The sequence below is a fragment of the Narcine bancroftii genome, chromosome 5 (genome assembly GCF_036971445.1).
Source record: "Narcine bancroftii isolate sNarBan1 chromosome 5, sNarBan1.hap1, whole genome shotgun sequence".
Lineage (NCBI taxonomy): Eukaryota > Metazoa > Chordata > Chondrichthyes > Torpediniformes > Narcinidae > Narcine > Narcine bancroftii.
This window is the reverse complement of record NC_091473.1, coordinates 7,635,039-7,651,740: the sequence shown is the minus strand read 5'-3', so window position 1 is coordinate 7,651,740 and position 16,702 is coordinate 7,635,039. Positions and strand designations below refer to the sequence as shown.

At 42.0% G+C, this 16,702-nt stretch overlaps 1 protein-coding gene across 7 annotated transcripts in view; it reads left to right on the top strand.

Annotated features, from left to right (window-relative positions):
* Nucleotides 1-16,702, top strand: part of LOC138763077 (copine-9-like) — a 461,486-nt gene that overhangs the window by 376,087 nt on the left and 68,697 nt on the right. For all 7 annotated transcript variants that reach the window (XM_069936658.1, XM_069936659.1, XM_069936660.1 and 4 more), the window contains 3 exons: nucleotides 6,115-6,218; nucleotides 13,884-13,988; nucleotides 15,394-15,435. In XM_069936658.1, coding sequence (XP_069792759.1) covers nucleotides 6,115-6,218; nucleotides 13,884-13,988; nucleotides 15,394-15,435 — 251 coding nt within the window. The remainder of the gene's footprint in view (nucleotides 1-6,114; nucleotides 6,219-13,883; nucleotides 13,989-15,393; nucleotides 15,436-16,702) is intronic.

Genomic DNA, 16,702 nt, shown 5'->3' with positions numbered 1-16,702 from the left:
CTCCAGAGGAAGTAGAGATAATGTCGTGCTTCACATTGCCATTGGTGTGTTGGGTCCAGGAAAGATCGTCCAAGATAGTGACTCCAAGAACTTAAATTTGCTCACCCTCTCCACTTCTGATCCCTCAGTGTTCAATGGATTGTCAACCTCTAGCTTTCCCTTCCTGAAGTCAACATTCAGCTTAGTTTTGGTGACATTGAGTGCAAGGTTGTTGTTGGTGCACCATTCAGCCAGGATTTCAATCTCCCTCCTACATGCTGACTCATCCCCTTCCTTTATACAACCCACCATTTTGATATCGTCGGCAAATTTGTAGATGGTGTTATTGTCATACCAAGCCACACAGTCGTAGGTGTAAAGTGAGTAGAACGGGGCTAAGAACACAGCCCTGTGGTACTCTGGTACTGATGGAGATTGTGGAGGAGAAGTTCTTGCCAATCCTCACTGATTGTGGTCTGGAGGTGAGAAAATCCAGAATCCAATTATCCAGTGGGGTGTGGAGTCGCAGGTCTTAGAGTTTTCTGATCAGTTCTAAGGGGATGATGGTGTTAAATGCCAAACTGTAGTCGATAAAGAGCATCCTGATGAATGTCCAGATGTTCCATGGCTTGGTGTAGATCCAGCGAGTCAACATTCACTGTAGTCGGATGTTCACCGTTTCAGGCAACATTATGGTAAATCTCCTCTGTACTTTCTCAAAAGCTTCCACACCCTTCCTGTAATGAGGTAACCAGAACCGATCACGATGTTCCAAGTGTGGTCTAATCAGAGTTTTACAGAGCTGCAGCATTACCTTGAACACAATGCCCCCTTTAATAATGGCCAGCATACCACTAGCCTTCTTAAATCCCCTGCACAGCAACCTTGAGCAATCTATGGATCTTGACGCCACACTGTTAAGAGACTCAGGGCCATCTTCCCATGTAGTGTCTCTCTGATTCAAAATAGGATTCAGTTTTATTACCTGTCTCTTTCAAGAATTAGATACCTAACAAAATTGCCAGGTCACTTTCTCAGATACCCTTTTGTTGGATGTAAATGATCATTAATTTTTACTCCAAGGACATGCCATTTGTCAATGAACAGCCATCCAAATGAAGCAGTTCCATTCTTTGTTGTTGTTTATAAACGCTACCCAACAGAACGGTGGGAGAGCTTACACCAGAGGACTACACCAGTTCCAGAGACTGCCTTCTCCCCGAGGAGACACAGGGTCGAGCAATAAATGTCACTGGCACATCTCAAAAAAATGAATTAACTTTTTTTCCTCTTCTATCTTCGGCAAAATAAATCATTTCCGCTCCATTAGGAAAATGAAAATATTTTACCTTGTTCATTCTGACTGCAATTTCAGAATAGAGAAATAGCAAATACAAATTGTGGGAACGTTTCATTAACAAGGTTTCATTGATGTGTTGAAGAAAGTCACATCCAACAGAACGTTCTGTCAACTGAAGCAAGTTCAATTCTGTGGCTGTACTTGGCTGACTATTTTACATTAAACAATAATTAATATTTTGTTTCAAAATTGAACCTTTTATCGCTTCATTTATTTTAGGTAATTAGGCACACTTTTTCATAGCATGGCTAACTGAATTATCACTTGCCTTTTTGCACTTTCTACTGATATCTTGTCCTTTTGATGAAATCCTGAAGAAATTTTTCTTTTGCTCAGGTTATAAGGAGAATTGCTTTCATTATGGCATTTCAAAGTGGAAAGAAGCTTTTGTTCGTTTTCTAGAATTTATGCCATTGTAGCGAGGTCTCTACAGCAATGTTATAGCTCACGGTTGTAGCCCTAAGGTTGTAGCTCGAATCTCCAGAAGAAAGACACACACGCCAGTAGAGTGTATTCAACACTGAGTTTATTCAGCGGCAGCTCTTATAGTCAGCTTGGCCTGGCTTGAGCGGGGCGGCTGCTGATTGGTTGGGCCCCCTGCGATCACTGGCGGCGATTGGCCTGTTTCACTGCTCTGCCAGCAGCCTATGGAAATGGGCGTTTCAGCCCCCACGATGCTTTGCCGGTCGCCGTGTTCGACGGCCATTTGCTGTGTCGGCCCGAGGCGCAGGCCGCTACAGCATTTCACATTGTGAGGTTTCTGTTCACATGAAATATTATGCATTGGATTGTGATTAAATCTTGAGAAAGGACACTTATTAAAGTGCTGTGGGCTGTAGCATCACTGAAAGTTATAACAACCAAGCCCAAACACAAAAAGTCTCAACCAACAAGAAAGCTTTTGACAGCTCATAGATTTTTTCCAGCCCTCTGATGATGTGTTTTAATTTTCTTTGGCCTACATTGTCTGGGTGGTAAGTGTGCAGAGGACATAATCCAAGATAAAATTAAAACCCTCTGTCCATTTACCATATAATTCCAATGCTGATGCAAATGAGATATGTTTCTTGCTTGCAATGCAAGTACAGTTAAATGTGATGTAACTCACACCAGAAACCAAGGAAAGGGTGTGTGTGCGTGCGCGCGCATCTCTCTCTCTCCCTTTATAATGTTTGGCTTCTCAGGTATGTTTAATTGCTTCATTGATACAGGCGTAAATGAGCTAGACTTGCTTCTAAACTTTTGATCAGCTTTGGAGTCTGTAGTTGCCATTTTTCAACACGAGGACCAGAGTTGTGCCAAAGAAAGTCAAAGAAGCCATTATGAGGCTGGAAAACAAGAATAAAACAGTAAGAGACATCACCTAAACCTTAGCATGACCAAAATCAACAGTTTGGAATATCATTAAGAAGAAAGAATGTACTGGTGAGCTCAGTCATCGCGAAGGGACTGGGAGGCCAAGGAAGACTCCACTGCTGATGAGAGAAGAATTCTCACCATAATGAAGAAAAATCCCCAAACACCTGTCCGACAGATCAGAAACACTCTTCAGGAGGCAGGTGTGGATGTCTCAATGACATCATGAACAGAAATACAGAGGCTACACGGTGAGATCCAAACCACTAGTTAGGCACAGAAGCAGGATGGACAGATTACAGTTGGTCAAGAAGTGTTTAAAAGACCCTGTAGAATTCTAGAAAGGGGTCTTGTGGACAGACGAGACCAAGATTAACCCATATCAGAGTGATGGCAAGAGCAAAGTGCGGAGGTGTAAAGGAACTGCCCAAGATCCAAAGCAGATCACCTCATGGTGGTGGGGGTGTTATGGACTGGGTATGTATGGCTGCCACAGGTACTGACAAATTTTTCATTGATGATGTAACAGCTGATGGCAGTAGCAAAATGAATTCTAAGGTGTATAGAAACATCTGCTGAAGTTCGAGCAAATGCCTCCAAACTCATTGGACGGTGCTTCATTCTACAACAAGTCAATGATCCCAAACAGACTGCTAAAGCAACAAAGGAGTTTTTCAAAGTTAAAAACTGGGAAATTCTTGAATGGCCAAGTCAGTCACCTGATCTAAATCCAATTGAGCAACTGAGGAAACTTAAGGGGACACGCTTCCGAAACGTGCAGAAGCTGAAGATGGCCGCAGTAGAGCCCTGGCGGAGCATCACCAGAGAAGATACTCAGCACGTGATGTCTCTGAACCACAGACTTTTAGCAGTCATTGCATGCAAGGGATATGCCACAAAGTACTAAATATCATTGCTTTAATATATATACCATTGCTCTGTCCTAAATATTATGTTGCCCTGAAAAGTGGGGGCTATGTATAAAAAGTGCTATAATTTCTACAGTCAAACCAAAATGTACACAAATAACCTTGAATAAAATCTGGAATGTGCACTTCAATCTCTTGTGAAATTACACATGTAAAACTGTGGAGCACAGGGGCAAATAAAGGAAAAAAAAAGTTTCTTTGTCCCAAATATTAGGGACACACACACACACACACACACACACACACACACACACACACACACACACACACACACACACACACACACACACACACACACACACACACACACACACACACGAGTGAACCCCCTTCCCTCAATGAAGGGAAAGTTTCCTACTTTACATTAATTTCAGGCCCAAACATAAGATGCATTATGTTCAAGATGCAACAGGATGTTGACCAAGCTCTTGATACACAGCATTAGTTGAACTCTCAGCTCATTGATTGTTGACTTAATGTCATGTGTGAAGGTTAATAATTGGACCCAGCTCCTGAAGGAAAAGGTGACCAAATGGAAGCTTTAGGATCATTTCAGGAAAAGCTTGATAATTATACGACAGCAAAATAAATAGAGACATAAATAAAAGTCATCTTCTGGGTGAAGTTCAGATTCTGGACAAGGGACTCCTGACGGCGGAAGCAGGGTCTTAATGACATAACCCGCTACAAAACCAAATCTGGTGCAGTGGGAGACAGCAAAGCTTCTCTCCCAGATGAACTCAATCGCTTCTGTGTCCAATTTGCCCACCAGAACATGGAAGAACCACTGCGCACCCCCAGATCCCGTAACAATCTTCTTCTATCAGTATCTGTGCGGGGTGCCTACAGGAGAGGGAATCCAAGGAAAGCAGCTTGTCTGGATGGAGGACCCGGCTGAGTACTGAAAACCTGTGCTGACCAATTTGCCATGGATATATTCAACCTCTCACTCCAACGGGGGCATGGTACCCACCTGTTTCAATCAAGCCTCAATGTTACCAGTGCCCAAGAAGAGTGTGGTAACTTGCCTAAATGACTACCGAGCAGTGGCACTCACATTAACAGTGATGAAGTGTTTTGAAAGGCTGGTGTTGAAGCAGATCAGCTCTTGTCTCAGTGATGATATGGATCCATTCCAATTCACCTACTGCAGCAACAGGTCTAAGGCAGATTTCATCTCACTGGCCCTACACTAAGCCCTGGAACATCTGGACAGCAAAGATGCATGCATCAGATGCTTTTTATTAGCTACAGTTTGGCATTCAACACCATCATCCCCCCCAAAATTAATCAGCAAATTCCAAAATCTGAAAGTCAACACCCCACTGTGTAATTGGATCCTGGATTTCCTCACCTCCAGACCCCAATCAGTGAGGATTGGTAAGAACTTCTCCTTCACAATCTCCATCAGTATCGGAGCACCATGGAGCTGTGTTCTTCGCCCCCTACTCTACTCACTTTACACCTCTGGCTGTGTGGCTCGGTAACACCATTTACAAATTTGCTGACAAATTTGTGGGTTTTATAAAAAGAGGCGAGGAATCAGCCTACATGAGGGAGATTGAAAACATGGCTGAACGGTGCACCAACAACAACCTCGCACTCACTGTCACCAAAACCAAGGAGCTGATTCCTGATTTTAAGAAGGGAAATTAGAGGATTATGATCTAGTGATCATTGGTGTATCAAAGGTGGATAGGGTGAGGAAATTTGAATTCCTGGACCCAACAAGTGAATGTCATCATAAAGAAATCATGTCAGCGTCCCTACTTCCTCAGGTGTTTGCGGAGGTTTGGTATGACATCAGAAACCCTTGGCAAGCCTCTACAGATGTGTAGTGGAAAGTATGCTGACTGGTTGCATATGGGGGCTCCAAAACCTCTGGGTGGAAAGCCCTTCAATAGGTAGTGGACACACAGCTCAGGACATCACAGGCAAAACCCTCCGCACTATTGAGTACATCTACAGGGAACTTTGCCGTCGAAGGGCAGCAGCAAAAATCAAGGATCCACGCCATCCAGCGCACGCTCTGTTCTCGCTGCAGCCATCAGGAAAGAGGTGTAGGTGCCACAAGACTCGCACCAACAGGTTCAGAAACAGCTGCTACCCCTCCACCATCAGACTCCTCAACAACAAACTCAATCAGAGACTCATTTAAAGACTCTAACTTTGCACATTATTTGTTAATGAATATTTATTTTCTGTGTTGCACAGTCAGATTGTTTAGATGTCTTTCTTTGTTTACATTTCTTGAGTACAGTGTTTGCACTATGATGGGTAGAAATTCTGCTACGTCCGCAGGAAAAAGTATCTCGGGGTTGTACATAGTGTTATGAATGTACTCTAGCAATAAACAAGAACTTTGAATTATACGTTGATAGCTCAAGAAAACTGAGAAGGATTGTATGAAGTATATACTGCATGACATTCGATTTCTTTGTGGTGGATCAGTAGGGGTATAAATTTTATGAAAAACTGTGTGCTTCACAGGACATTGCAACCATGCAGCTCTGTGCTAACAAGCTGGATAAAAAGGATTTCTTTGGGAAATCAGATCCATTTTTGGTCTTTTATCGGAGCAATGAAGATGGGACGTAAGTACTCAATGTCATTTACTGCTTCCATACACGGCGGGCAGCAACCTCCTTTGAAGAAGACCGCAGAGCCCACCTCACTGACAAAAGACAAAGGAGGAAAAACCCAACACCCAACCCCAACCCACCAATTTTCCCTTGCAACCGCTGCAACCGTGTCTGCTTGTCCCGCATCGGACTTGTCAGCCACAAACGAGCCTGCAGCTGACGTGGACTTTACCCCTCCATAAATCTTTATCCGCGAAGCCAAGCCAAAGAAGACATGTCAAACTAACCTCCGATTACTTCAAGCCGGTCAAAATGAATTTTTTTAAAAATTTTAGACATTCAGCATGGTTGTTTTCTGCAATTGACAGTTGTCCATCAAGCACATGTGTCTTAAGTTAAATGATCTAACTTCTAATCAGATGTAAATCCTCTATGTGAGAAATGTAAAATAGGCAGCGCTTCTTTCGTTCTATGTTCTGGACCTTCCCTAGCTTCGAAAACCTTTGGAAAGAAGCTTTTCAAACACTATCGGTGATTCTGAAGTATAAAATTGGAACCTTGCCCTTTAATTGCTCTTTTTGGATCACCTCAAGACGTCAATGTATTCCATTCAAAGCCGAAGTTGATCTTTCACATCATTGATAGCCAGAAATGTAATTTTGAGTAAATGGAAAGATAATACTTCACCTACACACGCACAATGGCGAAGGGATATTATGTCTTGTTTAACCTAGAAAAAAAATAGATATGCTCTCAAGGATTCAAATGTTAAATTCCAAAGACATGGGGCCCATTCATGGGCTATTATCATAATCACAAGATTTAATCTTGTTCTGGAATGTTGGCTTTGTGCTGACTCTCTCAAGTCAATGTCACTTGATCTATAGATGTCAATGTTCAACCTTGCTTAGAGGAAGGGGTTTTGATATTTTTTTTCTCTTTCCTTTCTTTTGGGTTTTTATTTTGTTATTAAATGTTACTTCACAAGATCAAAAGAAAAAGCAACAGAAGCAGGCCATTTGGCCCATTGAGTCTGCTCCATGAAACCTCCTTGAGCTCAACTGTTCTCACATCTAGTTCCAAGTTCCAGCTTTGTCCCCATATCCCTTGATACCCTGACTAATTAGATACCTATCAATTTCCCCTTTAAACTCCCCCAATAATCTGGTCTCCACAGCTGCATGTGGTAATGAATTCCACAAATCCACGACCCTCTGGCTAAAGAAATTTCTCCTCATCTCTGTTGTAAATTGGTACTTTTTAAGATGGTGCCTTCTTGTCCTGGAATCACCCAACAGGGGAAACATCTTATTTACATCCACTCTGTCCAGTCCATTCATTATTCAAAATATTTCTGAGATCTCCTCTCATTCTTCTATATTCCAATGAATAGAGTCCAAGAGCCACTAGGCATTCCTCATATGTTGCCCTTCTCATTCCTGGAATCATTCTGGTAAACCTCCTCTGTACCCTCTCCAACCTTGCTATGTCCTTTCTAAGATATGGGACCCACAACTGCATGCAGTTCTCCAAATGAGGTCTCACCAGGGCCCCATAGAGTCTCCTCAACACCTCTTTACTCTTATACACAATTCCCTTTCAATGACATGATTGTGCTCTGGGGATTTCCTCATCATATGATCTCTATTATTTTTTAAATTTTGTAGAACATTGTATAATTGTACTGTTTTATTGGTGAAATATCAACAAAAATATTTTTAAAAGACATAAAAAGACCCTTCAGTCCATGAGTCCATGCTGCCCAAATACACTCAATTATCTGACAAACCCACCTCCCCCAAAGGTGGGAGGAAACCGGAGCACCCAGAGGAAACCCACGCAGACGTGCGGAGAACGTGCTTACAGGTGGCGCAGGATTCGAACCCCGGTCGCTGGTGCTTTAATTGCGTTGCGCTAACCGCTGTACTAACATGCAGCCCTGATATAATAACCCAGCAAAAACAAAGAGGAAAATTTGGAATAAATTTTCAGGATTCTCAGAATGTTATACTTCTCCCTAGAAACCGTAGGTCTTCAGACCTGGGTGGCACATTTAGTGTGACGGCTAGCACATCGCCACAACACCATCAATGGCCCGGGTTCAACTCCACCACTAGTTTGTATGTTCTCTCCGTGTCGGCGTGGGTTTCCACCGGGTGGAAAAAAATAAGGATTTCTTTGGGAAATCAGATCCACTACTCTGTCCCTTCTCCCTTTCCTGATCTTAACGAATTCAAACATTTTGAATGCACAACTCACTGATGCTTGATTTTGTTTTTTGCTCTTGCAGAAATCAAATTTTGTTTCCCTGTCAGTATCACAGGACTTAATAGAGTCAATACTATAAATTTACATTGAATTGTTCACATTATAAAATATACCAACATTTTTCCTTTATCTCCAAAGCACAATATATACATGAAGCTGTAAATTAGTCTCCATTCTGTCTGCAGAGGCATTGATTAAATATTCATATAATCCAAAACACTTACAATTTACATGAAAGTACATGGACTGAATTTATGTCTCTTCCTTTATATTATTCTCTTGTTCTATCTCTCTCTCCCTGGCTAACTTTACCTTTTGTTTACGGTCACTGTTTCCATTTTCCTCTTGCTATGACGCATGCAAACGCTTGGCTCTCAGGTAAAGTCACACTGGTTTTGTAACACAGCTTCTTGGCTTTGATTATGACAATGCTTGTAAAGTTCTTTGCATTACGCGAGCTTCTGTATCTCAGGGATGTTCCCATTATGCTGTATCTCGTCACAAGGTGTGGGCATTGCTGGAAAATCTTAGAGCCATAGAAATTCCCCATAACTCAAGCCCGCCAACCCAGGTATCATCATTGTCAATTGTTTCTGCATCATTTCCAGCTTATAGCAAGGCGGAAGAGCTTAATACTCTTGTACGCAGTGCCATGTCTTATGAAAGCAAGCCAGACAAACACCCCACCGACCCATGTCACCACTTTCTATATTCCATGCACTGATACTCCTTGATCTATTTGTTCCACAACACTCTTCAGCACTCTGCCATTTACTGTGCAAGGCCTGCCAGGGTTTAACTCAGTGATTCTCAACTTTCTTCTTCCCACTCACATCCCACTTTAAGTAATCCCTGTGCCGTCGGTGCTCTGTGATGAGTAAGAGATTGCTTAAAGTGGGATGTGAGTGGGAAGAGAAGGTTAAGAATCACTGCTCTTGACCCAATTATGACTGAAATATTTTGCTTGAGAAAAATTGTTATTGGCCCATTTCCTTTGGAGTTATGAAACCAAGCACATAACAAGTCAATTAGGGGCGATTAAAACAGTGGTTTTCAGACTTTTTCTTCCCACCCACATCCCACTGTAAGTAATCCCTTACTAATTACAGAGCACCGTTGGCACATGGGATACTTAAAGTGGTATGTAAGTAGAAAGAAAAGGTTGAGAACCACTGGTTTAACTTGTCAGAATGCAGCACTTATCTGAATTAAATTCCATCTGCATTCAATGGTCCATTGTCCCAGTTGATCGAGATCCTGCTGTTCATTTAGATAATCTTCTTCATTGTCCATTGTCCATAATGGTGCTTGCTTTGTTGCCATCTGCCAATTTATAACATGCCAACTACAATCTCATCCAAATTTTTAATATAGATCAGGGCGGCCAATCCCACATACGATAAACTTCAGATGTTGGAGACTGCAAGACATGAAAAAAATTGCATGCATGTTAATGCATAGTTTGATACAAAAATGTAATTTAAATAGTAAGAAATACATGTTCATAATAATATTTATTCATGTATGTAGTTTTTACACTGCTGTGGAACAGAAGGATCAATAACCAAAAAGTACGCATATACATACCAAATATTTTCCAAATCCTGACTGATTTTCTATGGAAATCTCTGCCCAAGGAAGCAGAGAATGCCTCATTAAATATATTTAAGATACAGCAAGATAGATTTTTGTATTGTAAGGGAATTAAGGGTGTGGATGGACTTTAGTAAGGCCTTTGACAAGGTCTCACATGGGAGGTTAGTCAGGAAGGTTCGGACACTCAGTATTCATGGTGAAGTAGTGAATTGGATTCGACAATGGCTGGATGGGAGAAACCAGAGAGTGGTGGTGGATGATTGCTTCTCAGACTGGAGATCTGTGACTAGTGGTGGGCCTCAGGGATCGGTGCTGGGACCATTGTTGTTTGTTGTCTTGATCAATGATCTGGATGATATTGTGGTAAATTGGATCTGCAGGTTTGCAGATGACACTAAGATTGGAGGTGTTGTGGACAGCGAGAAAGATTTTCAAAGCTTGCAGAGGGATCTGGACTGGCTGGCAAAATGGGCTGAAAAACAGCAGATGGAAATCAATGCAGACAACTGTGAGGTATTGCATTTTGGAAGGACAAACCAAGAAAGAATATACACAGTAAATGGTAGGGAATGGAGGAGTGCAGTAGAACAGAGAGATCTGGGAATATGGATACATAATTCATTGAAATTGGTGTCACAGGTGGATAGGACTGTAAAGAGACCTTTTGGCATATTAGTCTTCATAAATCAAAGTATTGAGCTGGGATGTTATGGTAAAGTTGTATAAGATATTGGTGAGGCTAAATTTGGAGTATTGTGTGCAGTTTTGGTCACCTAACTACAGGAAAGATATCAATTAGATAGAAAGAGTGCAAAAAAGATTTACTGGGATGTTGCCCGAACTTCAGGAACTGAGTTATAGGGAAAGATTAAACAGGTTTGGACTTTATTCCCTGGAGTGTAGAAGAATAAGGAGAGATTTAATAAAGGTTTTTAAAATTATGAGGGGGAATCGACAGAGTAAATGTAGATACACTTTTTCCACTGAGGGAAGGTGAGATACAGAGGGCCTCGTTGCCCTGTGCACATGACTTGCACGACTCCTCCTCGGCCAAGACTCTCCACTCTTTCCTTGACAGCAGAAGGTACCTGAAGGAGGACCATCATCTGCCCATCTCAAGGCAGGCCCTCTAAAAGGATCACTGTGAGCACCGACTCGCATGACTCCCATCTCAGCCAACATATTTCCACATGCCATACATTATACGTCAAAGAACCACACGTGGCTCACGAGCTACGGTTTGGCCACCTCTGGTACAGATGATGAAGAACAGTGGATTCAGCACTGATTTCTGTGGCACACCAGTGGTCACAGAACCCGAATCTGAAAAACAATCTCCCCCACCCCCACAGCCCAGTACCATCTCCTCACTTCTAGCTTCAAGACAATTTTGTGTCCAGTTTGCTAGCTCACGCTCGATCCCATATGGTAACATGTTCCAGACTGGTCTACCATGTCAAAGGCTCTCTCTAAAGACCATCTAGACAATATTTACATCCCTATACTTGTCATTCTTCATGATCATCTCTTTAAAATGCACCATCAAATTTGTGAAGCACGATCTCCCACTCACAATGCCATGCTGAGTCCTCGGAATCAGTAGCTTGCCTTTCCAAATGCATATAGATCATGTCTCTTAGAATCCGCCGGGGTAACTTTCCCACCACTGATTTTATTTTTTTTTATCTTTGAACGTAGTTGTAAAACACAGTAACTGGCCATTTTGGCCCATAAGCCCATGCCGCCCAATTTACAGCCCATTAACCTACAGCCCCTGGTACATTTTTAAAGGGTGGGAGGAAACCGGAGCCACCCCCACCATGAAAAATTTGCGCAGACACGGGTAGAACTTACAAATTCCTTACAGACAGCACGGGATTCGCACTCCCATCCCGATTGCTGGCGCTGTAAAGGCGTTGCACTAACCGCTACGCCAACCCTGCCACCTGTTAAGGTTCACCCAGGCTTTTGTCCTTAAATAAAGGAAAAACATGAGTCTCCCTCCAGTCTTTCACCACCTCCACCATGGCTAATGATGATACAAATATCTCTGCCAGGGTTCCAGAAATTTCTGCTCTAGATTCCGGCAATGTACTCGTTGGTCAGGCCCCAGGGATCTATTCACTTGCATGCACTTTAGGACTGCAATACCTCTTCTTTAGTGATGTGCATATGCCACAAGATATATGCCCTAAATTCTTAGATTCCATGATTTTCCTCATAGTTAATAAAAACAAGAAGTATTCATGTGAAGTGTCACCCTGTGGCTCCACTCTAAGAGGACCACTTTGATCATGAACTGGCCCTATTCTCTCCCTGGTTTGACTTTTCCCTTGATGAACTTGCAGAATTTCTTAAGATTCTTCCTTACTCTCTTTGCCTTCCTGAATATCCACTGAAGTATACGGCAACGTCAAAGGATTCGCTTGATCTCTGCTGCATGTACCTGAAATATGCTCTTTCTCTTGACCAGAGCATCAATATCTCTGATCATCCAGGGTTCGCTACACCTGCCGGCTTTTTCGTTCACTCTAATTGGAGCACTTTGACCTCTCAAATGTCAGCTGACCCTTGACCCACAATCAGCTTCTCTCAATCACCTTTCCTGTTTAATGCACTCACCCCATTTTAGGACTAATCGGCTTATCCTTTCTTTTTCCATCACTATTTTACTAAAGTGCTCCCCCACTGACACTTCAGTTACTTGCAGTCCCTCATATCCCAAGAAGAGGCTCAGTGTTTCCCCCTCTCTAGAAGGGCCATATTCATGTTGCTTGAGAAACCTTTCTTGGACATACTTAATAAATTTAGTCCTATCTAACTAAGTTTCTAGAGGCATGGCTGTCCCAGTCAATATTAAGGAAGTTAAAGTCATCATAACTGCATTATTCTTGAAGATTTCTGTGATCACTGTATATATTTGCTCTAATTCTTTCGGGCGATTGGAGGCCCATAGTACAACCCCAAATTATCTCCCTCTTAATTGTGTTCCATCCATATAGCCTCATTGGACAATGCCCCTGAAATACACCCTCTCAGTATTGCTTTGATGTTCTCCATGATCAAAATTGTAACTTTTTTAACTCCATCACTATCTCAATATTATGTCTCACATTTAACTCATAATATAATTATTGATATAATACAATTCCCAATTAAACACAACAATTAGTCTCGTCTCTCTCCATCTATCTTTGTTATTCTCTCTCTCTTTATGATACTTCAGGGAGAGATGCTTTGCTTCCTGTATGTTTCATATAAACCAGTGGTTCTCAACTTTTTTCTTTCCACTCACATCCCACTTTAAATAATCCCTAGGCCATTGGTGCTCTGGTGGGATGTGAGTGGAAAGAAAAAGGTTGAAAACCACTGTTTTAATCATCCCTCATTGACTCGTTATGTGCACGGTTTCAGAACTCCAAAGGAAATGGGCCAAATATTTCAGTCACAATTGTGTCTAGGGCAGTGATTCTCAACCTTCCCTTCCCACTCACATCCCACGTTAAGCAATCCCTTCCTAATCACAGAGCACTGATGGCATAGGGATTACTTAATGTGGGATGTGTGTGGAAAGAAAAAGGTTGAGAACCACTGATATAAACAGATTTCAATTAAAAGTATTTATGATGTAACATCAATCCGTGCAGATCTGTCCTGCATTTATATTTCTGATCCTTTTTCTCATGTTGATATATGTATACGGTTCCCTGACCTCTCTGTTTCTCATCCCTGAAACCACAGTACCCCTCTGCCTCCCGCGTTTCTCACAGGTTTACAATCTCTTTATCACTATGTATGAATCTCCCTCTCTAGGTTCACTATCTGCCACAAAACCGAAGTGGTGAAGAATACACTGAACCCAGTCTGGCAGCCATTTACCATCCCAGTCCGAGCTCTCTGCAACGGGGACTATGACAGGTCAGTATATGAAGGAGGCCACTGAACAGCAGTAAAATGTTATAGCACACTGTGGGGGGTTTTAAGGTAATCTGACTTCACCATTGCCTTCCTTCCCTGATGCATTATCAACCCTTCACCACAACTCTAATGCTCAATTCACCCATATTTGCTGAACTCCATTATCCCAGAAAGTGCACCAAATTTCCAACCCTGTTCAGGTCATTTGATCACTCTCTCCGACCCCCTGTTATTAGAACTCTTCTCTGCAAGGCCCTCCCTTTAAACTTCTTGTTGTTATTTTTCTCCCCCTTCGTCTTTCTACCCTTACTTCTGGCCATCTCTGAGTTTGCCCTGTGCTGCCCTACGGTGTTCGAGAAAGCTTTCCAATTCCCAATTAAACACAACAAGTATCATTAGCCTTATTGTTTGGCTGCAATATCCAGCCCTTTGTATTCTAGATTCAGGGAATATAGGATATGAGATATTAGAGTTTATTCATGTACAGTAAAACCCCTGGTATCCGGCACCTATGGGTATTGGTAGTTGCCGGAAAAGTACATATTCCAGATGCTTGAGACTTGGTCTAATTAATGCCTAATTAATACATCTGCATTCAGAATAACCAGTTTAAAAGTCACATATACTATAGGGGACTTAACACTGAATAAACTTCACTTGCATGAATATATAAACCTCAAAGCATTTCACTTTATTTTCAGTCACATTCTTTGAAAACATTTAACTGTCGCTGTGTCTGCAGGTTCCTCCCCCTCCACGGATCTGCCCAAAAGACAAACAATAACATTATAGATAACTAACTCCCCCCCCCCCCCCCCCCCACCAGCTCAAGCTAAAGCCTGCGACAGGGGTGAATCTTACTAAGCAGGGATAAGGAGACACTTTAAAAGAGTCACCCCAACTGCGAGCGGCATCAACCTGGGTGACACCATTGCTGTTTCACACAGCTTTATTCGAACAGATGCTACGAGCAAAGCCCGACCAAGGCCCTCTGCTGGCTGGATATTTGCTCCCATCTTCACCAAAGGTTTATGTGATACTTCAGAGAACATTTACTTTTACAATTTTAAACCTTTTTGCCTATTATATTCTCATTTATTTTAATTTTTAAATTTTATTTCCCTTGATTTTTATTTGCTGGTTGCTGGTTACAGAGACACAGCATAAAGATGCACTGAAATTCTTACTTGCTGCAGCCACACAGATATGTATGATTCACCAACCATAATACCACAAATTAAATTACCACCAGAAAATGTAATAATGTAAGAACATTTCATCATTAAAAAATAATAGAAGGAATTAAATGCTCATTATCATTAAACACAGCAAGGGAAATGCAGTTGAATCCATGTCTGCACTTTCTCTAATTGCACCCATCTTTTCTGTCACCATTTTACTTTAGAACAGTGAAGGTGGATGTCTATGATTGGGATCGGGGTGGCAGGTAAGGATTATCCCTTAAAATTGGTCAGAGAGTTGCAGTTGTCCATCGCATGTTAACTTATGCTTGTTCTTTACATTATTTCCCTGGCCTTTTACTGAGTGACCCGTGGGTCTGTTTGCCCCAAATGCCTGGGCACATGATCCCAGTGACCTCAGAAGGGGTGGGCTAAGTGTCCTCAATGGCCAGACTTGTTGATGCTCAACTGAAACCCGATTCAAGCAGGGATTCTCTTCCCGGTTGTACTTTCCCATGCCTGATCCTCCCAATAACAGAAGGTGTAGCAGGTCAGGCAACATCTCCAAAGAGAGTTAACATTTTGGGTCAATGAACTTGTACCAGAGTTCAGATGAGATGTTATCGACCCGAAAAGTTAACTCTCTTTCTCCTTCCACCGATGCTGGCTGAACATTTTCTGTTTTTCTTTTATTGTTGTGTTTGACCCAGGACCCAGGGCCCAGGACAGAAAATAGTATATTAAGTAACCTGTGCTTGGATGAGTGGAAGAGTTGGAGTTATTTTAGCTGCAATAGTTTATCTAACGGGTTGTTGGTTATCTTTGCATTAGGTGACTGAACAGTGCTGTCAAAGTATGATTTTTGACTTTGTGACAAAATGGAAGTGCTTGAACCTTCAAACACTGGTGGAAACTCCCCAGGAGTTCAAAATAAAGTTTTTAATTTCTGCATCAAAGTAAATTGAAAAGAAAAAGTTTAATAATTCCACAATAAATTAAACAATGATTTATTGCCATTTTGGTATGTATGAATGACCCTCCAGGCATGTTATAATGAGGCAATAGAGTGGTGTCATAAAAAGGCCAATGTCTGCCAAGGTGCTTACGGCACTGATCAGGCTGTCTAGTATTACTAGGGGCAACTTTTAAATCACCACACTGACTGAACTCAATCTGGTTGATACCAATCCAATGTTTCCTGTCATCTCCAGAGGCATCAGAATGTTTTTATTCTGAGAAGCCATGTTCCTATTTAACCTCCTGCCATCATTTTGCTTCTGTATTAAAAGTCTGTAGTAGCCTGAACCTCTGTTCTAATCCCACCTTCACTCCATGAGGGCCAGACCCACAAAGGATGGGCAGCATCACCATTTGAAAGCTGGTCCAGTGCCTTTCCTGCGTGTAGAAAATTGTTCTTTCACTGCAAATTGGTGGATCTTTGAGTTGGTAAGAATCTGTTGAAAGTGCAGATACTGTACGCCAAACAGAGGAATGGCTTGGCACAGTTCAGTTACAGCACCAGCGATCGGGACC